This window comes from Silurus aristotelis, assembly GCF_946808225.1.
Source record: "Silurus aristotelis genome assembly, chromosome: 2".
In the NCBI taxonomy this organism is placed as follows: Eukaryota; Metazoa; Chordata; class Actinopteri; order Siluriformes; family Siluridae; genus Silurus; species Silurus aristotelis.
In genome coordinates, this window is record NC_139575.1 from 2,878,812 (window position 1) to 2,902,188 (window position 23,377).

At 43.2% G+C, this 23,377-nt stretch overlaps 1 protein-coding gene across 2 annotated transcripts; it reads right to left on the reverse strand.

The window, feature by feature from the left end:
• Positions 1–153: 153 nt before the first annotated feature.
• Positions 154–23,147, reverse strand: tubgcp5 (tubulin gamma complex component 5). 2 transcript variants are annotated; one of them, XM_083562814.1, is made up of 24 exons: positions 22,344–23,147; positions 22,190–22,243; positions 20,951–21,059; positions 20,687–20,783; positions 20,536–20,615; positions 20,181–20,316; positions 19,982–20,099; positions 18,743–18,832; positions 16,740–16,833; positions 15,124–15,382; positions 14,524–14,726; positions 13,801–13,916; positions 13,109–13,377; positions 12,804–13,002; positions 11,057–11,245; positions 10,756–10,938; positions 10,604–10,688; positions 10,407–10,527; positions 7,320–7,471; positions 7,109–7,234; positions 1,958–2,046; positions 978–1,078; positions 499–580; positions 154–449 (listed from the first exon to the last, which is right to left on the reverse strand). In XM_083562814.1, exons 1-23 carry the CDS (start codon positions 22,475–22,477, stop codon positions 534–536), a joined length of 3,051 nt encoding a protein of 1,016 aa, XP_083418940.1. In that variant the 5' UTR covers positions 22,478–23,147; the 3' UTR covers positions 154–449; positions 499–533. The 2 variants fall into 2 exon arrangements, with proteins under 2 accessions (XP_083418940.1, XP_083418939.1); XM_083562813.1 differs by having other exon boundaries at positions 154–580.
• Positions 23,148–23,377: the final 230 nt, after the last annotated feature.

Here is a 23,377-nt window from a genome sequence, read left to right on the forward strand (position 1 = left end):
GTAGATGGTACATAATTCAGATTAACCAGGAACCAGTGCTTCCCAGCATCACCACTTACTCCACCAGCTTCCCTTTTTCCTGTAGCACAAACTCATTTGTATGCATTTTTCACATTTGTTTTACCTTAAAAAATATACACACCACAAATACTCAGAAAAATCTAGGGTTCACATGGATTTATTGCACAGAAACATCAATAATGCAAGAAATAAACAATATTTTAATGTACACACACACACACACACACACACACACACACATATATATATATATATACACACATTATTCAGCACCTGGACACCTCCATACGTAACAGTGTGATTTCATACACGTTGGACGGCGTGAAAGAAACGTTCATTTGAAAGCTTTTAGTTGAACAGAAAAGACTTGTGCAGGACAGAGACACACTTCACCGCTGAAGAAGCTCTGTTGTGCGATCGTTCACTTCCTCCTCTGCAGTATCGCCCCGGATGTTTGCACACACTGATGAAGCAGACGCACAGCACTACAGCGCCGCCCTGTTGGTGAGTAGTTAACACTGTTCAAAGCCTGCCATCAGAGACAGAGCGAGAGACTCCACTGGGGGGGGGGGGAACACAACAGCAGTGGAATAAAGTTTAATATAAAACGAGTTCAGACCCAGAAAAACATCACAAAGAATTAGAATGTACTAAATTTGGTTACTATAGACTTGAATTAGAACTTGGACCTGGATACTATAGACCAGATTTGACTTTTCATAAACCTGGTGGCTACAGATCTAAACGAGAAATTCATACACCAGACTACTACGACCTGAAATCTTTTCTATCCCAGGAATTCTAGATGGAATTCTGTAAACCTGCTTATTATACAATTTAATCCGATCTTTTTGAAACACAGCAATCACTTGCAAGTGCAAAAAAAAAAAAAAACTGCAATAAAACATCTGTGACTCATTAATGAGGAAGCGGATTGAACCCAGAAGCGAACTCACGATGAGGAAATGATCCTCTGCACACGGCTTTGTTCAGAATGGTCACTAGGAACATGTGGCAGTTCTTAAAATCGGACTCCATTTTGTTGATCGACTCGATCCTGAAACGCAGAAAAAAGTATTTAAAAGTATTAAAAAAGATGAATAAAAATACATGCACTGTTATACAATAATGACTTGTTAAAGAGGGCTTTGGGCTTCTTATCACCTTTAAACTCATTAAAACTACCACGACGTATGAATATGCACGAGTATGCTAATTAGGAACATTGTTCTCGGGTTCCGCAAATAGCTCGTAGTACCAGAAGTCGTACTGCTCTTTGGATGGAGTTCACTTCAGTTGCAAACCATTTCCTCTATGAGGTTACAGCTGAGGGTTCAAACTCCAAGAACCATGAAGAGGGATTTAGTCTGTAATTAATATCTACAGTCTCGTATAATGACTCAAGGCTATAATTAACATCAAATATCTCATTCAAATATCCACCATTGAACAGCTGACAACATCAACACTGAAGATGATACAATAAATGGACATTCGGTGTCACTCAGATGTGAATGGGTTCCCTTTTGAGCCCAGTTCCTCTTTAGGTTTCTTTCTCATACCATCTCAGGGTTTTAAAATAAACATAAAGGGACGGCTTTATGAAGATAAGATTTATATTCGTGATCTATTTATTTCTGTAAGAATTTTGGAACAGTGTCTATTGTTACTTTGTCTATATAAATAAAATGAACTGAACTGAAATGTACACAGAATTTCGTGACACTTTCACGGTAAATGCATTTCAGCGTAACCATGGTGACCATTTTCGGTGTTCGATTTTGTTCATCATTCAAAATCAACATCAAATTTGCATATCAGCCACATGCTAATAGCCTTTATTAGGATTTAATCAACTTACATTAACACAGTAGTATATTAATGTTTTAATCTTTTTTTAGTATTTAGTACTTTAATTAAAAAGATTCAGACTTACTTCCACGCCCCGAAGCCGGCCTGCCACCGGTCAGAGAAGATGAGAACCAGATTGAGGACCTTCATGATGGCTTCTTTCACGAAACTCACCTGAAACCAAAAGATAACATTCGTTCTGCTGTTCATTTTTTATGACATGTTCGACTACGTATACATAAATATATAATATATATGAATAATAATGAAGTGTTAGAAACTCAAACACAGTTTGTGTTCTGTGTGTAGTTCAGCGTTTTGTCGTGTAGCTCAGTGTTCTGTCGTGTAGCTCAGTTGTGTAGCTCAGTGTTCTGTCAGGTAGCTCAGTGTTCTGTCAGGTAGCTCAGTGTTCTGTCAGGTAGCTCAGTGTTCTGTCAGTGTTCTGTCAGGTAGCTCAGTGTTCTGTCAGGTAGCTCAGTGTTCTGTCAGGTAGCTCAGTGTTCTGTCGTGTAGCTCAGTGTTCTGTCGTGTAGCTCAGTGTTCTGTCGTGTAGCTCAGTGTTCTGTCGTGTAGCTCAGTGTTCTGGTACGTAGCTCAGTGTTCTGGTACGTAGCTCTGTGTTCTGGTACCTAGCTCTGTGTTCTGGTACCTAGCTCTGTGTTCTGGTACCTAGCTCTGTGTTCTGGTACCTAGCTCTGTGTTCTGTCGTGTAGCTCTGTGTTCTGTCGTGTAGCTCAGTGTTCTGTCGTGTAGCTCAGTGTTCTGTCAGGTAGCTCAGTGTTCTGTCAGTGTTCTGTCGTGTAGCTCAGTGTTCTGTCGTGTAGCTCAGTGTTCTGTCGTGTAGCTCAGTGTTCTGTCGTGTAGCTCAGTGTTCTGTCGTGTAGCTCAGTGTTCTGGTACGTAGCTCAGTGTTCTGGTACGTAGCTCTGTGTTCTGGTACCTAGCTCTGTGTTCTGGTACCTAGCTCTGTGTTCTGGTACCTAGCTCTGTGTTCTGGTACCTAGCTCTGTGTTCTGTCGTGTAGCTCAGTGTTCTGTCGTGTAGCTCAGTGTTCTGTCAGGTAGCTCAGTGTTCTGTCAGTGTTCTGTCGTGTAGCTCAGTGTTCTGTCGTGTAGCTCAGTGTTCTGTCGTGTAGCTCAGTGTTCTGTCAGGTAGCTCAGTGTTCTGTCAGGTAGCTCAGTGTTCTGTCAGGTAGCTCAGTGTTCTGTCAGGTAGCTCAGTGTTCTGTCAGGTAGCTCAGTGTTCTGTCAGGTAGCTCAGTGTTCTGTCAGGTAGCTCAGTGTTCTGTCGTGTAGCTCAGTGTTCTGTCGTGTAGCTCAGTGTTCTGTCAGGTAGCTCAGTGTTCTGTCGTGTAGCTCAGTGTTCTGTCGTGTAGCTCAGTGTTCTGTCAGGTAGCTCAGTGTTCGGTCAGGTAGCTCAGTGTTCTGTCGTGTAGCTCAGTGTTCTGTCGTGTAGCTCAGTGTTCTGTCGTGTAGCTCAGTGTTCTGTCGTGTAGCTCAGTGTTCTGTCGTGTAGCTCAGTGTTCTGTCGTGTAGCTCAGTGTTCTGTCGTGTAGCTCAGTGTTCTGTCAGGTAGCTCAGTGTTCTGTCAGGTAGCTCAGTGTTCTGTCAGTGTTCTGTCGTGTAGCTCAGTGTTCTGTCGTGTAGCTCAGTGTTCTGTCGTGTAGCTCAGTGTTCTGTCGTGTAGCTCAGTGTTCTGTCGTGTAGCTCAGTGTTCTGTCGTGTAGCTCAGTGTTCTGTCGTGTAGCTCAGTGTTCTGTCAGGTAGCTCAGTGTTCTGTCAGGTAGCTCAGTGTTCTGTCAGTGTTCTGTCAGGTAGCTCAGTGTTCTGTCAGGTAGCTCAGTGTTCTGTCAGGTAGCTCAGTGTTCTGTCGTGTAGCTCAGTGTTCTGTCGTGTAGCTCAGTGTTCTGTCGTGTAGCTCAGTGTTCTGTCAGGTAGCTCAGTGTTCTGTCAGTGTTCTGTCGTGTAGCTCAGTGTTCTGTCGTGTAGCTCAGTGTTCTGTCGTGTAGCTCAGTGTTCTGTCGTGTAGCTCAGTGTTCTGTCGTGTAGCTCAGTGTTCTGTCAGGTAGCTCAGTGTTCTGTCAGTGTTCTGTCAGGTAGCTCAGTGTTCTGTCAGGTAGCTCAGTGTTCTGTCAGGTAGCTCAGTGTTCTGTCGTGTAGCTCAGTGTTCTGTCGTGTAGCTCAGTGTTCTGTCGTGTAGCTCAGTGTTCTGGTACGTAGCTCAGTGTTCTGGTACGTAGCTCTGTGTTCTGGTACCTAGCTCTGTGTTCTGGTACCTAGCTCTGTGTTCTGGTACCTAGCTCTGTGTTCTGGTACCTAGCTCTGTGTTCTGTCGTGTAGCTCTGTGTTCTGTCGTGTAGCTCAGTGTTCTGTCGTGTAGCTCAGTGTTCTGTCAGGTAGCTCAGTGTTCTGTCAGTGTTCTGTCGTGTAGCTCAGTGTTCTGTCGTGTAGCTCAGTGTTCTGTCGTGTAGCTCAGTGTTCTGTCGTGTAGCTCAGTGTTCTGTCGTGTAGCTCAGTGTTCTGTCGTGTAGCTCAGTGTTCTGGTACGTAGCTCAGTGTTCTGGTACGTAGCTCTGTGTTCTGGTACCTAGCTCTGTGTTCTGGTACCTAGCTCTGTGTTCTGGTACCTAGCTCTGTGTTCTGGTACCTAGCTCTGTGTTCTGTCGTGTAGCTCAGTGTTCTGTCGTGTAGCTCAGTGTTCTGTCAGGTAGCTCAGTGTTCTGTCAGTGTTCTGTCGTGTAGCTCAGTGTTCTGTCGTGTAGCTCAGTGTTCTGTCGTGTAGCTCAGTGTTCTGTCAGGTAGCTCAGTGTTCTGTCAGGTAGCTCAGTGTTCTGTCAGGTAGCTCAGTGTTCTGTCAGGTAGCTCAGTGTTCTGTCAGGTAGCTCAGTGTTCTGTCAGGTAGCTCAGTGTTCTGTCGTGTAGCTCAGTGTTCTGTCGTGTAGCTCAGTGTTCTGTCAGGTAGCTCAGTGTTCTGTCGTGTAGCTCAGTGTTCTGTCGTGTAGCTCAGTGTTCTGTCAGGTAGCTCAGTGTTCTGTCAGGTAGCTCAGTGTTCTGTCAGTGTTCTGTCAGGTAGCTCAGTGTTCTGTCAGGTAGCTCAGTGTTCTGTCAGGTAGCTCAGTGTTCTGTCAGTGTTCTGTCAGGTAGCTCAGTGTTCTGTCAGGTAGCTCAGTGTTCTGTCGTGTAGCTCAGTGTTCTGTCGTGTAGCTCAGTGTTCTGTCGTGTAGCTCAGTGTTCTGTCAGTGTTCTGTCAGGTAGCGCAGTGTTCTGTCGTGTAGCTCAGTGTTCTGTCGTGTAGCTCAGTGTTCTGTCAGGTAGCTCAGTGTTCTGTCAGGTAGCTCAGTGTTCTGTCAGTGTTCTGTCAGGTAGCTCAGTGTTCTGTCAGGTAGCTCAGTGTTCTGTCGTGTAGCTCAGTGTTCTGTCAGGTAGCTCAGTGTTCTGTCAGGTAGCTCAGTGTTCTGTCGTGTAGCTCAGTGTTCTGTCGTGTAGCTCAGTGTTCTGTCGTGTAGCTCAGTGTTCTGGTATGTAGCTCAGTGTTCTGGTACGTAGCTCAGTGTTCTGGTACGTAGCTCTGTGTTCTGGTACCTAGCTCTGTGTTCTGGTACCTAGCTCTGTGTTCTGGTACCTAGCTCTGTGTTCTGTCGTGTAGCGCAGTGTTCGGTCGTGTAGCGCAGTGTTCTGTCAGGTAGCTCAGTGTTCTGTCAGGTAGCTCAGTGTTCTGTCAGGTAGCTCAGTGTTCTGTCAGTGTTCTGTCAGGTAGCTCAGTGTTCTGTCAGGTAGCTCAGTGTTCTGTCAGGTAGCTCAGTGTTCTGTCGTGTAGCTCAGTGTTCTGTCGTGTAGCTCAGTGTTCTGTCGTGTAGCTCAGTGTTCTGTCGTGTAGCTCAGTGTTCTGTCGTGTAGCTCAGTGTTCTGTCGTGTAGCTCAGTGTTCTGGTACCTAGCTCTGTGTTCTGGTACCTAGCTCTGTGTTCTGGTACCTAGCTCTGTGTTCTGGTACCTAGCTCTGTGTTCTGGTACCTAGCGCAGTGTTCTGGTACCTAGCGCAGTGTTCTGTCGTGTAGCGCAGTGTTCTGTCGTGTAGCGCAGTGTTCGGTCGTGTAGCGCAGTGTTCGGTCGTGTAGCGCAGTGTTCGGTCGTGTAGCGCAGTGTTCGGTCGTGTAGCGCAGTGTTCGGTCGTGTAGCGCAGTGTTCGGTCGTGTAGCGCAGTTTTCGGTCGTGTAGCGCAGTTTTCGGTCGTGTAGCGCAGTCGTGTAGCTCAGTCGTGTAGCTCAGTGTTCTGTCAGGTAGCTCAGTGTTCTGTCAGGTAGCTCAGTGTTCTGTCAGGTAGCTCAGTGTTCTGTCAGGTAGCTCAGTGTTCTGTCAGGTAGCTCAGTGTTCTGTCAGGTAGCTCAGTGTTCTGTCGTGTAGCTCAGTGTTCTGTCGTGTAGCTCAGTGTTCTGTCGTGTAGCTCAGTGTTCTGTCAGGTAGCTCAGTGTTCTGTCAGGTAGCTCAGTGTTCTGTCGCGTAGCTCAGTGTTCTGTCGCGTAGCTCAGTGTTCTGTCGCGTAGCTCAGTGTTCTGTCGCGTAGCTCAGTGTTCTGGTACCTAGCTCAGTGTTCTGGTACCTAGCTCAGTGTTCTGGTACCTAGCTCAGTGTTCTGGTACCTAGCTCTGTGTTCTGGTACCTAGCTCTGTGTTCTGGTACCTAGCTCTGTGTTCTGGTACCTAGCTCTGTGTTCGGTCGTGTAGCGCAGTGTTCGGTCGTGTAGCGCAGTGTTCGGTCGTGTAGCGCAGTGTTCGGTCGTGTAGCGCAGTGTTCGGTCGTGTAGCGCAGTGTTCGGTCGTGTAGCGCAGTGTTCGGTCGTGTAGCGCAGTGTTCGGTCGTGTAGCGCAGTGTTCGGTCGTGTAGCGCAGTGTTCGGTCGTGTAGCGCAGTGTTCGGTCGTGTAGCGCAGTGTTCGGTCGTGTAGCTCAGTGTTCTGTCGTGTAGCTCTGTATTTTGTTATGTAGCACCAGGCTATAACTACACAACACAGGCCACTCTGTATAAATGATATATATAAGTGTAAGTATATATAATATAAAACATACGAGTGTTGAACAGTTATTGGAAAATAATGAACTGCACTTCCCTGGGTGTTTTATTTCTATACACTACTGCACAGTATTTTACCAATTACGATCTCCTAATTCGCCATAGCAACCAGACCAAAAAAACAAATGCAACAGACGACTTATCAGAGAAGCGTTAGCGTGAGCTGCACCTTCTCTCTGAGAAGACAGCGGTCATGGATAGTGGACAGATATCTGTAATGGATCTTTATGAGCTGATCCAAATCTTTTGCCTCCTGCACTTGGTGCTGAAACTCCAAGCCTGTGCTGTGTAAGATCTAGAAAACGGACGGATATGAGCCTGTTAAATATCTGACAAGAAATACAAAAGATATAGAATCTGCTTGAAGAAAAAAACCCCACCCTGGTCATGATGTAGTTGTGAAGACTGTTAACAAAATGCATTAGTTTGACCCTCAGGAGAAACATCCTGTGGATCTGCTGGTGTATCGGTTCCTGGGGTGTGAACTCTTCAGAAGGACTAGCTTCATGCCGCTTCGCAGCTACTGTCAAATCTGTCAAATGGCAAATACAGTGTTTGTATTTTTTTTTTAAACCTTTCACAACTACCAGAGACCTGAATTATAACTTTAATACACCTGAATTACTATAGACCTGAATTAAAACCTCAATACACCTGAATTACTTCTTTTTCTTTCGGCTGCTCCCATTAGGGGTCGCCACAGTGGATCATCCGTCTCCATCCCCCCCTGTCCTCTACATCTGCCTCTTTTACACCAACTACCTGCATGTCTTCCCTCACCACATCCATAAACCTCCTCCTTGGTCTTCCCCTTTTCCTCCTACCTGGTGTCTCCATCCTCAGCATTCTCCTACCAATATAATTCATGTCCCTCCTCTGCACATGTCCAAACCATCTCAATCTCGCCTCCCTCACCTTGTCACCAAAACGTCCTACATGCGCTGTCCCTCTAATAAACTCATTTCTAATCCTGTCCATCGTCGTCACTCCCAACGAAAACCTCAACATCTTCAGCTCTGCTACCTCCAGCTCCACCTCCTGTCTTTTACTCAATGCCACTGTCTCTAATCCATACAACATCTCAGGTCTCACCACAGTCCTATAAACTTTCCCTTTCATTCTTGCAGATACCCTACTATCACAAATCACTCCTGTCACTCTTCTCCACCCACTCCACCCTGCCTGCACTCTTTTCTTTACTTCTCTAACACACTCTCCATTACTTTGCACTTTTGACCCCAGGTACCTGAATTCCTCCACCTTCTCCACCTCTTTTCCCTGCAACCGCATCACTCCACTGCCCTCCCTCTCATTCACACACATGTACTCTGTCTTACTCCTACTGACTTTCATTCCCCTTCTCTCCAGCGCATATCTCCACCTCTCCAGGCTCTTCTCAACCTGCTTTCCTACACTCACAACAAATCACAATATCATCCGCAAACATCATAGTCCATGGAGACTCCTGTCTGACCTCGTCCGTCAACCTGTCCATCACCACTGCAAACAGGAAAGGGCTCAGGGCCGATCCTTGATGCAGTCCAACCTTCACCCTGAACCAGTCTGTCGTACCTACTGCACACTTCACTGCCGTCACACTGTCCTCATACATGTCCTGCACCACCCTCACATACTTCTCTGACACACCAGACTTCCTCATACAATACCACAACTCCTCTCTCGGCACCCTGTCGTAAGCCTTCTCTAAATCCACAAATACGCAATGCAATTCCTTCTGTCCTTCTCTATACTTCTCCATCAACATTCTCAAAGCAAATAAGGCATCTGTGGTGCTCTTCCTCGGCATGAAACCATACTGTTGCTCACAGATGGTCATCTCTTCTCTCAGCCTGGCTTCCTCTACTCTTTCCCATAACTTCATGGTGTGACTGATCAACTTAATTCCCCTGTAGTTACTGCAGGTCTGCACATCTCCCTTATGCTTAAAGATCGGTACCAGCACACTCCTTCTCCATTCCTCAGGCATCTTCTCACCTTCAAAAATCCTGTTAAACAATCTGGTTAAAAACTCCACTGCCATCTCTCCTAAACATCTCCATGCTTCTACCGGTATATCATCTGGTCCAACCGACTTTCCACTCTTCATCCTCTTAATCGCTGCTCTCACTTCCTCCTTACTAATCCTATCTACATCCTGCTTCACCAACTCCACATCATCCAACCTTCTCTCTCTCTGATTTTCCTCATTCATCAGCTGCTCAAAATACTCCCTCCATCTTCTCAACACACTCTCCTCACTAGTCAACACATTTCCCTCTCCATCCTTTATTGCTCTAACTTGCAGTACATCCTTCCCAGCTCGGTCCCTCTGCTTGGCCAATCGGTATAAATCCTTTTCTCCTTCCTTAGTGTCCAACCTCTCCTACAGCTTCTCATATGCCTTTTCCTTGGCTTTCGCCACATCCCTCTTTACCTGCTGCCGCATCGCCTTGTACTCCTGCCTACTTTTCTCATCACTCTGTCAATCCCACTTCTGTTTTGCCAACCTCTTTCTCCTAATGCTCTCCTGCACTTCCTCATTTCACCACCACGTCTCCTTGTCTTGCTTTCTATTTCCAGATGTCACACCAAGTACTTTTCTAGCTGCCTCCCTCAACACTCCTGCAGTAGTTGCCCAATCATTCAACACCTCCTTAACACCACTGAGCCTCTGTCTGACCTCTTCCCTGAACCTCACACTACACTCTTCCTCCTTCAGTTTCCACCATCTTATTCTTCTTTCAGTCCTCACTCTTCTACTCTTCTTCTTCTCCTCCAAAACCATCCTACAGACCACTATCCGATGCTGTCTAGCTGCACTGTCCCCCGCCAACACCTTACAGTCTCCAATCTCCTTCAGGTTGCATCTCCTACACAGAACATAATCCACCTGTGTGCACCTTCCTCCACTCTTATACGTCACCCTATGATCCTCCTTCTTCTTAAAATACGTGTTCACCACTGCCATTTACATCCTTTTAGCAAAATCTACCACCATCTGCCCTTCCACATTCCTCTCCTTAAAACCATACCTACCCATCACCTCCTCATCACCTCTGTTCCCTTCACCCATTAAAGTCTGCCCCAATCACCAATCGTTCTTTCCTAGGTACACCATCTACCACTTCATCTAATTCACTCCAGAATCTTTCCTTCTCCTCCATCACACAACCCACTTGTGGAGCATAGGCACTGATGACATTTATCATCATCCCTTCACCTTCCAGCTTCACGATCATCACCCTATCAGAAACTCTCTTCACCTCCACTACACTCTTACTGTACGCTTCCTTCAGAATCACCCCTACACCATTTCTCTTTCCATCCACACCATGATAGAACAGTTTAATACACCTGAATTACTATAGACCTGAATTAGAACTTTATACACCTGGTTATAGATCTAAGACCCATAAACTCTCACAGGTCAGAAACATACAGATCACTGTAACACTGTAATTACTCACCGCTGAACCGCAGCGTATCCAGACTGTACTTGGCCCATTTAATTTGCAGAAGCAGCAGGAAAACCTGATTGTAGATTTTCTGACATTCTGAACTAATAACAATATCGACAGGCCATGGAACCTGCCAAACAAAACAACAACATTAAATATAGAAATAAATAAATATAAAAAAATTATTAACACTCAACAGTCCTTACCTTATAACTTAGTGTGAGACCATCGAGGTTATTGATTGGCTGTTTTTTCTTTGTAGGATCAATTGCCTCCAGAAAGATTGATAATCTACAGAGAACATGGAAGTGAGACACAGATATAACCCAAACTGTAGTTTAATGTTGTATTGCATTACCTGCTGCTGTCCTCCGGGTGGCGCTGTCCCACAGCCTCCTGTAGCTGTACGTTGAGGAACGCCAGCTGCTGCCAGCTTTCCTTCTCCAAAACCTTGTCGAAGATGGCAGTGTAGAAGTCATACATGGTGTCACCAGCTTCCAACAGGAAGTAGTTTCTCATGGCCTGGAGGTATCCCAGGAGCCTGAGAGAGGAGAAGAAGAACGTGTGTATGGCGTTGCGCTAATCCAATCACTCCGTCACAGTTCATCATAGCTCCTCCTCCGAGATCTTTTGGGTTTCCGATTCTCAGGAAATCTCACCTGTAGTCCTTTTTGAGGGTCTTCATGAGATTCCCGCAGCACTCGATGTACCTTCTCTCGATGTGTGGATACAGGCAGGAGCGCAGGGTCAGCTCGAACGTCTGACACGTCACCGACTCGGACGACCGGTCCACGATCACGTCGGCGCCCGAGAACTTCTCATGGAAGTCTTTTTGCTCAAAATATAACCTAGGAGGAGAAACCAAACGTAGTTTTTACCACTTTTGCTGAATTCTTGAAAAATCTGAATATATATATTTTTTTTATGTCATGGGTCGCACACGTAGCTGCTAGAAGTTATAGCATTAGATGTTGCTATAACTGGATAAATATTGAAATGTGATGCTGGCACACAGATTGTATTGTTTCTTACATTAAAGGGAAAGTTTTTATACCAAATGTCAAAAAATGTAAAAACAAGAAATAAAAAAAAAAAAAACACAGTAATGAATAAATAAAATGTTTAAAAAATGCAACTGTCATGTAAATTCAAGGTCAGTGTCATATGGTTAAGTGAATAAGTTATATTATAATAATAATAATAATAAGTTATTTCAATACCATTCATCCACATGTTTTAGTTGAGAAATGTATTAATGAATTCGGGTTGGATTTTAGTTTCTTTTGTACAGAGATTTGAGGTAAATGAATGTTTTCTGAATGGTTGGTATCTACTGGGTCACCACAAGGATGTGTTCTTTCTCCTTTATTATTTATTTGGTACACAAATGATAGTAGTTTTAGAAATATGTACCGTATTTTCCGGACTATAAGCCGCTACTTTTTTCCCCACGTTTTGAACCCCGCGGTTTAAACAGCGAAGCGGCTAATTTATGGATTTTTCCTGGGTTTTTCCCGGTTTCACAAACTTCAAGCCAAAAAACTGAACCCCATAACATTAGACCAATGAAATTTCCGAACGGGTTCAGGTGAACCAATGAAACTGTTTATATTAAATCAGATGCGCTCCCACTGAATCGGGCCGCACCACATCATAAATATGGATGATGTTCCTCTGACGTTTGACCTGCCGCTCACTCGGACTGTCTACAGGAAATGTGAATCATTCGTCACGCTGAAAACAACCGGGCATGAAAACACACTTCACCTGTGTTCTGAGCTGCACGGCATCGGGAGAAAAGCTTCACCGATGGTGATTTTTAAACGCATGACGATGCCAAAAGAAAAACTGGCCAAAATGGTTTGTGGAAGGTGATTTATTGTGGATAAAACACTGATGTGAATGTTTTACTGATCCTATGTTGAGTTCGCTGTGATCATTTGCATTGTTGTGTTGGTTTAATTCTTTAAATGTGAAAAACTAAAATGTTCTAAAGCATATTGTTAACCAGGGAAGTCAAATTACAGGAGGGAGCAGATGTTTTTGTCTTATATCTTATGTGATATTCTTGTGTGCTGCAATCAAATTGCCTAATTCTTAAAAATGATTATAATTACATTTAGTACATCAGCTTTATTAAAGAAAATTATTTCAGTACATTTATTTATCAATATAAAAATATATCAATGTTTATATTTTTACATCACATCACATATATAATATTGATAAATTTGATGCAGTCTAATAATTTCTTGAATACTCTCCTCCCAAAAAGAAAAATAAATTATAATTTGTTTATTTAATATTTTATACAAATGGTGTTCCATTCTTGCAGCCAATAAATGTTATTGATGGTAGTGAAATGCTGACCACAGTCTGATCTCCTCTGGGAGGTTGGACGCTCACCTGGCGAAGTTGATGGCCAATAGCGGGTCGTGGATGTCGTCCAGTTCCAGGTGACGCGCCACGATGGACTGCATCTTAATAAGGCTCCGCTTGGTGGCTTGTTGCTCGGTTACCGTATCTGTAGGTGAGTCTTCTCCACGTCGGAGACGTGTCTGCACGGACTCCAGGAAGAGCGTGTACAGACTCTTCCTCTCTGCATCTGAGAAAGAAAGAGAATAAAAGGCAAATCAAACGTCACGTTACGTAACTGTTTTATTCGACCAGACAGATCCAGGTCTATAGGTGATAAATCATGACCCGGGTACCTCTGGAGGAACCGTCAGCCTGCTCGGCTACTTTACAGTCCAAGTTCTTGAGGAGCTGCATGGATTTCCCGGCCATGATGATCTGCTTGAGGACGGGTCTGAGGAAGGAGACCATGGTGTGCTGTCTGCTGCTGGAGCTCTGGTCTCCTCCGGAGCTGCCGCTGGCCGTGTCGCTCAGTCTCTCCTCGCAGTCCACGGCCTCGGACACACTGTACAGGGTGTAGGTGGCGTACCAGAAGTCCCTGTGGTTCACCGCAACGTCCTTGTTTCTGTAGGCAAAGTGTGGTAAAGCAGGGGTGGCAGAAAAACCTCTTTCTTTTTTATTTTAGATTTAATCAATAATAATATTTTGCTGAGGACTACCGTGGACAGCTAGTCTTTATTTTTTTTTAAACTTGACATTGACAAATTTCATATTTGAATAAATCTGAATATTTAATGAGGCTGCAAATTTATTCTGCAAAACAGTCAAGGATTAAGAAAAAGAGAGGACTTTATATTTACGTGTTTCTTTTTCTTTGCTGCTGTAACAGGAATTTCCCACTATTTCCCACTTCTTAAAGGAATGAACACTTATGGAAGGAGTCTCCAGTTTCAGTTCGTACATTACACCTATCTAGTCCCCACTGATTACAGAAATATTGTTAAATATATTCTTATAAACGTGTCCACATAAATATGCATTTTATTACCTCTGGATTATAAATTCTTTAGCCGGGTCAAACAAGTGTCCGTGTACGATCCACTCGTCCACTATCTCCAGGTACGGCCGGACCGTTTCAACCCACAGAGAGAAAAGCAGCGCCACCTAGTTTTACACACACACACAAAATAAAAACAGATCGTCATCAGATACACTACATTACCAAAAGTATTGGGACACCTGCCATTTCCAGCTATATGTGGTTCTTCTCCAAACTGTGAGCACAAGGTTGTGTCTAACTTCTTGTATATATAAATGATACTTTATAGTCACACTATTAGATTTGTATTATTTTATTTCTTGATATTCTATTTTTATCTCTATGTTGGACATTTTTACACTACATGTACTCTGCATGAATGTGTATGGACAAATTTAATTCGATTTGATTTCCATGTGTTGGAGTGGAAGATCTCCAGCGTAAGAACTAAACCCTACTGAATGATAAAGATGAACGCTGACTGCACCTCAGGCCTCCTCACTTTACCCACATCAGTACCTGACTTTACTAACTGGCTAAATGAATCTTCACAAAATCTAGTGGAACATCTTCCTCATTATAAGAGCAAATGGAGACTAGGTGTGGAATAGGATGTTCAAATAGAAAGCACATAGCGATATTTTGCTCAGGTGTCCACAAACTTTTGGGTGTTTTATCTGCGACTACTCACTAGTACAGAAAGCCCATTAAATCATTCACGAGTGAACTTACTGCCTGTACTGAAGCTTCCCCGACACTGTCGTACTCGATGATGGCTTTGTACAGGGTGTTGAGGAGATGCGAGGCCCGTACCACGTTGGGAGTGCCGGATGGGACCTCGGCCACGCCCGTGCAGAAGACCCTGTGCAGCACAGTGATCTGTGCCAGGTGAGGACTAAGGCGCTCTAATACAGCAGACAGCGTCACAGTCTCATCTACACGCCAAAAAAAAGACAAGTTTTAGGATATTTAATAGTTATGGAACATTGGCAAAAGTATTGGGACACCTGACTTCCACCCAATATGTGATTCTTTCACAAACTGTTACTACAAAATGGTTTGGAGTGGAAGATCTACCGCTATAAAGCTCCAACCTTATTGTGTGACGAATGTGATCACTGACTCCACGTTTCTCACCTCAGCTACATCACTTGCTGACTTTAACACTCTTGTGGCTGAATAAATCTCCAGCGACTGGAGCAAATGGGGACTAAATGTGGAATGGGATGATCAAATATACAAATGTATGGCTAAAAGAGAGACAAGAGAGCTGTTGTTTTCCTGAACCCTCAGCCATTCCACACTGACATACCATCTCAAGTCTAGACTCACCCTTGCTGATGATCTCTCTCTCGATAGCAGAAAGCTCCTCCTTAAAGCTGCTGAAGTACTTATACAGTGCCCACACGAACGCCTGGTAGGTCCTAAACGGAGGCTCTGAGCTCTTCTTGGAGGAGGAAGTGGAGGAAGAGCTGAGACCGGGAGGACACGGCTCCGTGCTGTGACCGGTTACTTCATCGATAAACCTCTGGAGACGGAACACGGCCTCGCCGTACGCCGCCACATGCTCCAGGATTGAATGCAAACAGTTCTGCAATTTTATATCAAAGAGTGACACAGGGGACAGAGGTGGGGTGCCAATACATATTACCGTAATTTCCGGACTATTAAGCGCACCCATATATAAGCCACTGAATTTGACAAAGATTTTGAACATAAATAAGCTGCACCTGTCTATAAGCCGCATGTCTACACTGAAACTAATGAACTTTACACAGGCTTTAATGAAAGACAGTGTCTGTTACACGGCTTGTATCTAAACAGTAGCCTACCAAGAAAGTCACTGTTCACTGTCTTCCTCCTTCCTTTCACAACTATTTCTCTCGGGAGTTTATCTTTCAGCATCGTCGTGCGTTTAAAAATCACCATCGGTGAAGCTTTTCTCCCGATGCCGTGCAGCTCAGAACACAGGTGAAGTGTGTTTTCATGCCCGGTTGTTTTCAGCGTGACGAATGATTCACATTTCCTGTAGACAGTCCGAGTGAGCGGCAGGTCAAACGTCAGAGAAACATCATCCATATTTATGATGTGGTGCGGCCAGATTCAGTGGGAGCGCATCTGATTTAATATAAACAGTTTCATTGGTTCACCTGAACCCGTTCAGCAATTTCATTGGTCTAATGTTATGGGGTTCAGTTTTTTGGCTTGAAGTTTGTGAAACCGGGAAAAACCCCGGAAAAATCCATAAATTAGCCGCTTCATTGTTTAAACCACGGGGTTCAAAGCGTGGGGAAAAAAGTAGCGGCTTATAGTCCGGAAAATACGGTACACATCGCTACGTGTTATTATACCTAATAATCTGCCAACCTTACTGACACAAAAGAAGTGATTACTGAATTTATAACAATTACGTATTTATTTATTATATATTTATTTTCTATAAAATTATTTTTTTAAACAGATCCAGGCCTAACCCATATCTAATTTATTACATTTTTATTTGTGTATATATTGAGATGTATTATTTTTTTTAATGATGCACTGTTATTCTATTCATTTTTCTGTTCTTTTTTTTGTAATGTTTATTTCTTTTCCCTTTATTGTTTGACATTATTAAAAAAATTATAATAAACAAATAAACAAATAAATAAATGAGCAGCTTATATGTTTTCAACACGGACAATAAATGTAAAAAAAATTTTCAACTCGCTTTTAACACAAAGTTAACGTTTATTTAATTTTTTTGACTTATGTGGACTGTCCGTCATTTTCTCACACTTGTTTAGTTGCGTTTTTTTTCTATGCACTGATTCCACATTATGGGGAGTCGAGTTATATTTAAATTTTATATGTAATGATGAACGATGTCACTACAACTTTTTGTACACTGATAGACTTTATATTCTAGCAGTAAAAAAAACAGTACGGGGGAAACGGTCATGACTCACGCTGGTTAAGTGTGTGACTACTACGTCGTTCCTCGCACTGACTTTCCCATCATGGTGCTGAAATATGAAAAGCTTCTTCACCCCCGATAAAAGCCTGACAGCAAAACAAAAACAAAACCCCCAAAGTCATCAGTCAATTTAATGGTGTGTTCAATACAAGTGCAGAATATTAACTCTTGACACAAATGGACAGATTCAGTACATTTAGAAGGAATAAGTGAGAGACAAGATTATACTGTTAGAGTGAATCTCAATAAATTACAATATCATTAAAAAGTTTATTTATTTTAGTAATTCAACAGAAAAAGTGAAACTCATTATTTAGATTCATCATACACACTGATATAATTATAAATTTATATATCTCTCAGAAAATTTTAAAACTTCATAAGACCAATCAAAAAAACATTTTGAGTGAATTGTTGGTCTTCTGGAGAATATTTTGGCTCCTTTTGCTTTAATTACTGCCTCAATTGGGCATGGCATGGAGAAGATCAGACTGTGGCATGGAGGTGATCAGACTGTGGCATGGAGATCAGTCGGTGGCCTGGAGGTGATCAGTCGGTGGCATGGAGGTGATCAGACTGTGGCATGGAGGTGATCAGACTGTGGCATGGAGGTGATCAGACTGTGGCATGGAGGTGATCAGACTGTGGCATGGAGGTGATCAGACTGTGGCATGGAGGTGATCAGACTGTGGCATGGAGGCGATCAGTCGGTGGCCTGGAGGTGATCCTGGAGGTGATCAGTCGGTGGCCTGGAGGTGATCAGTCGGTGGAACTGCTTAGGTGGTACAGAAGCCCAGGTTTCTTTGACAGTGGCCTTCAGCTTTTCTGAATTTTTTGGTCTCTTGTTTCTCATCTTGCTCCCCAAACCACCACTGACTGTGTGAACTTTACACTGGACCTCAAGCAGCTTGGATTCTGTGCTTCTCCTCTCTTCTTCTTCCTCCAGACTCTGGAACCTTGATTTCTAAATGAAATGCAATATTTTCTTTCCTTTCATCTGAAAAGACGATTTTGTCCCACTGAGCAACAGTCCAGACCTTTTTTCCTTTGTCCAGGTAAGACACCTCTGACGTTGTCTCTGGGTCAGGAGCTGCTCGACACGAGGAACGTGTCAGTTGTAGTTAATGGATACGTCTGTGTGTGGAGACTCTTGAAGCACTGACTCCAGCTGCAGTCCACTCTTTGTGAAACCTCTGCAGGTGTTTGGATTTAATGAGCTGATTAGAGTGAGACATCACAAGTCTCCAATTTTGAACTTTTTCACAATATTCTCATTTTCTGAGACACTGAATTTTGGGTTTTCATCAGCTGTGAGACAAAATCATCAAAATGAAAAGCACAACACTTGAAATATATCAGTGTGTGTGATGAATCTATATAATAAACCAATCTCACTTTCTTTATTAAATTACTGAAATAAATCCACTTTTTAATGATATTCCAAATTATTACGATGCAGCTGTAATAGAAAGACAGACAGTAAAAGAGACATAAGCAGACAGACAACAAAATAATAAATAATAATTAAAGAAATCAATCAAAAATACCCAAGTAAACAAACCAGGCAAAAGTATTGGGACACCCGACATATGCAACTGTACAATTTTAGAGGCACACAGTTGTATAGTTTGCCTTTTGAAGCATTTAGTAGCATTAAATCTTCCCTTCAGTTGATCGATGAGACCCAAAACCTGTTTGATCTTGACAATGCACCTGTGCACAAAGCTATCTCCATGAGTTGGAATGGAAGATCTCCTGCTATAGAGCTTTAAACCCTATTAAACAATGAATGTGTACACTGACTTCCCCCCCAGTCCTCCTCACCATCCCACCTACATCAGTACCTGACTTTACTAACACCCCTGTGGCTGAATGAATTTCCACTAAATATACTGGATTTTCAGAAAGTACATAGAAACCTTATGGTCAGGTGACCACAAACTTTTGTCCATATAGTGTAGCTAAAATCAAGCGATGATCCACCCCCAACCTTACCACAGAGTCTCTCTGATCACTTGGGTTTCTGTGACGAAAGCCTTCTCCTCGGGTAGATAGAGCGGGTCTGTGTTGTACAGATGCTGATCCCTGCACAGAAACATTAGAGAACCTCAGTGCAGAAAGTATCATGCTGTTCAAACCAACTGATTATCACTCGAGTATTCTACAGAAATCAGGCCCTTGGTTTCATTACACCATAGTGCAGCTACAGGGTGATATACACCTTTCGTTTCTATAGCAACAGCACATTCACAGGGACTTCCTAGAAACGCATGTAGATCCAGGAGGGTTTAGACCTCAGAATAATAATAATAAAAAGTGGAAGCCAAGCTGTGTTTGGTATTCACAAGGACGATCATGTGATTGAGTTTCAGGTTGCTTTATTGAGTTTACAGCTGCTATAGTGTAAGTGAGAACAGAAACATGCTTTGGCAGAATTTCCAAAAATCATAACCCTAAATCAGAGGTCCCCATCCACCGGGCCAGGGTGAAGTTGATCCTGTTTCGCAAGAACTTTCAGAGGAAAATGTTTACAGCTATGACAATGTATTATTTGCTGTGCTCTTTAAAAGTCACTATCCTAATTGACTTATGGTACAGTCCGAGGTTTCCCTATGGTACGGTCCAAGATACCGTCTGAGAATCCCTTAAAGTGCCGTCTGCGATTTCCCTAAGACACATTTGGGGAATCCCTTAAAGTGCCGTCTGCGATTTCCCTAAGACACATTTGGGGAATCCCTTAAGGTACCGTCTGCGATTTCCCTAAGATACCGTCGGGGAATCCCTAAAGGTACCGTCTGAGATTTCCCTAAGATACTGTCGGGGAATCCCTTAAGGTACCATCTAAGATTTCCCCAAGTTACAGTCTGAGTTTTCCCTAAGGAACCGTCTGAGATTTCCCTAAGATACTGTCGGGGAATCCCTTAAGGTACCATCTAAGATTTCCCCAAGTTACAGTCTGAGTTTTCCCTAAGGTACCGTCTGAGATACCCTACGTACTACAATTAATGGTGCTTTAAAAGCATAATTACTATTGTGGTTATTATATTTGTAATGTTAGAAAAACAATCAATTAATTAATCAATTAATACATTATTGGATTGAATAATTAATCAACTAATCCATATCAAATATAATTAATTAAAAACACTTAATTCTGGACTGCAACACCGATTTACAGGTTAATTAATAGCTTGTACTGATAGAAGACCTCGGTACAGGAAGCTTTCTTCTCACCATACATTGAGCAGGTTGGAGTGCAGATGGAGGCTGTGTGGAAAGCGAGACGAATGAGGAACCCAGTACGGCGTCACCACGTGGTGCTCCAGCCAAGCCCGGGCATCCGGTTCCCCCACTGTAACAAACACGTTCAGTGACCTTGATGGCGTCTACGGCAGGTTGCTGCTTTATGAGCTGAGCATGTTAGTCCTCTTACCTGTCCAGGTGACCCGCACCATTTTATCGTTCTGCTCCTGATCTTCTTGAGGCGTTCGGTCCACCTGTATCCCAGAATCCTCTCGGCTGATGGGCTGCTGACTCTCCTCCTCCTCACTCTCGTCTTCAGACCACTCCTACACACCACACACATAACATCACGTGTATAACACGCGGTTCTGAATCTCAGCCTGAACATTCTCCTGAAGTTACAGCTTCAGCACCCGACGCTGGAGACTGCTTACGTACTTTATTATTAAAATTTACAAAAAAACTGCACACGTTCTTCAATCAGTTTAGAAACCATAAACTATCAGAACATTCAGGATCACATGAAGAGTGAAGAGCTTCCTCACCGGAGAGTCTGGAAACGGCCCTGTGTCCATATCTTCTCCTTCCATGAGATACTTGGCCCAGTCGAACTTGTTCTCTTTCTCTGCAGAGACATGAGGTTATTAATGCTCACTGGCACCGAAGAGCCGAGACGACACGAGACGAGACGCTCACCTGCTTCCTTCAGCCTGGGTCGCTCGCTGTAGCTGGTGTTGGACGGAGAATCAGATAAATTGAGCAGCAGGGACAAAATACTGTGATGGACATCAGTCTGAAGGAGATGGAAAAGAAAATGAAAAGTGTTGTTAACATCTCACCATGAAGTTCTCAGTGCGGGAAGGAGAAAAAGAGTGAAGGAACTCTTCTCAATGTGATGGAAACGTGACGGAACTCACCATAAAATTCTCAGTGTAGGCAAAGAAGAAATTAGGAACTCACCATGAAGCCCTCAGTGTGAGGGAGAGGAGACTGCAGGAACTCGCTGGTTAATCTCATCCAACTCTCGGCTTTACACACGTCAGAGTGCACCATCAGCTTCTCAAAAATCCTGAAATTAACACACACACCATCATCTCTACTCACTCAGCCTGATTAGGTTTCATATCTACTGGTCATGTGATGATAAATTCGGATTCTGATTGGTCAGAAGCTGATTAATTCTCTGTGACAGCAGTTATAACAGCAGTGTAGCTCATATTGACTTCTTTTTCCCTCCCTGTGATGTTTTCTCTCATTTTTATTTTTTGTGTTGTTCTTTAAAAACTTTAGAAACACAGTGTGCTTATGGTATTTGAAAGGGAAGAAAATGTTGCATTTCATTTAGAAATGGAGGTTCCAGAGTCTGGAAGAAGAAGGAGGAGAAGAGGAGAGGAACAGAATCCAAGCTGCTTGAGGTCCAGTGTAAAGTTCACACAGTCAGTGGTGGTTTGGGGAGTCATGTGATCTGCTGGTGTTGGTCCACTGTGTTTTATCAGGTCCACGTTCAGCACAGTCGTCTACCAGGAAGTTTTAGAGCACTTCATGCTTCCCTCTGCTGACCAGCTTTATGGAGGAGATGATTTCATTTTCCAGCAGGATTTAACACCTGCCCACATTGTCAGAAGCACCAAAAGTTGGTTAAATGACCATGATATTGGTGTGATTGACTGACCAGCAAACTCTCCAGACCTGAACTCCATAGAGAATCAATCGAGAAGATGATGCGAGATACCAGAACCAACAACGCAGAAGTGCTGAAGCTTGTCAGCAGTGCTACAGACTGATCACCTCCATGCCACACTGTATTGAGTTCTGTACATCTTCATACTATTCAGTAGTCCAACATGTCTGTGTTAAATATTTTTATTCTTCTGAAGTAATTTTCTGAGATACTGGATTTTGGGTTTTTATCAGCTGTGAGCCAAAATCATCAAAATTAAAAGAAATAAACACTCAGTCTGTAATTAATCTATATAGAGCTTCACTTTTAAATTAATTACTAAAATAAATGAACTTTTCGATGATGTTCTAATTTGAGATGCACCTGTACATGTGTCTCAAAATCATAAAAGGTGAAGGAACGTTGCTTCATTTCACGGTGTGTTCTACCGCATCCCAAAACAATTGTGTGCCTCCAACTTCCCAATCCTTTTCTTCATGTAGTGTATTCACGTAGGTCCATAATCTCTCAATTCTCACCCTTTAATCGAGCGCTGAACTTTGTGACTGCTCACATCCAGGAACTGGTGGAACCTGAAACATATGAGGAGGAGAACATCCGAAATGGAGAAGATGCACGAACATTTACACTCAAATCTTACAGACATTCAGAGAGAATTCATCGTCTCCTCACTTGAAATTGGACCAGGCGAACTTGAGGGCCATCTGGAAGTTCTGATCTTCCTCATCCTCGAGTCCGCTCAGGTGCATGACGAGGTTTTTCACCTCCTGCTCCAGATTCTTCTCAAATTTGGGCCAGTGTGCCATCCTGAAGTTTCTCACCGTGTGCGTGTGTAAGGTAAACAAAAATAAACAATCACGCTTAACCTGTCACGTGGATTTCATTTAAACCCGCACACCTGCTAGCATACAGAGTATTTCCTGCTAGTCAGGGCGAATGTTCATTTAAATAAATGTATAAAAATTAGCCCGTCCTATATTCATTACGGCGCCATGTTTAAGGAGTCTGAAATTTCTATTATTGTATTACTATGTTCGTTTTCTATCATTATTAATAAAAACTCCTCCACATTGTTTTCTAAACGGTCTCCTAATTCCTGTCTTGGCGCTTCAGTTGTTATGCTGCTTCTTCTTTGGCTCATTGTCGCACCCTGGTGAACTGGAAATAGCTCATTGTCGCCCCCTTGAGGAATGGAAGGTTTGAAGAAGAACATTATTCTATTTGTGGTGGGAAATTGATCATATAGACAGCTCATGATCGCCCCCTGTAGTTTGGGAAGGTTTAGTTTTTTGTGACATTGTTTAGCTTTTCTCAGCCTTGTTCTTACCTGCCAGGTGTGGAGGTGGAGGAGAAGGTGTTATTGTTTCCTCCAGAGAAAGGCTTTGCCATGAGTTCAAGACCAAATGATCATGAGCATAAACCATCAAATCCTTTTCAAACCCAAGTCTTAACTTTAACTAATCTAATTCATTTGTGCATTACATCAACAATCAGACCATTTCCCAGAGCAGGAAAGACTTCTTCTCAAAAGTTGGTTATTGAAAAGAAAATATGACAAACATGATCTAATCAAGCTTGTCTCAGCCAGGACCAATGCTCAAGACCAACACAGGTCCAAATAATGACACACATATACGTCAGCTTGGAAAACCTATTGAGTTTTTCTATTTTTACACACAGGTTACAATTATATTAACTTTTATCTA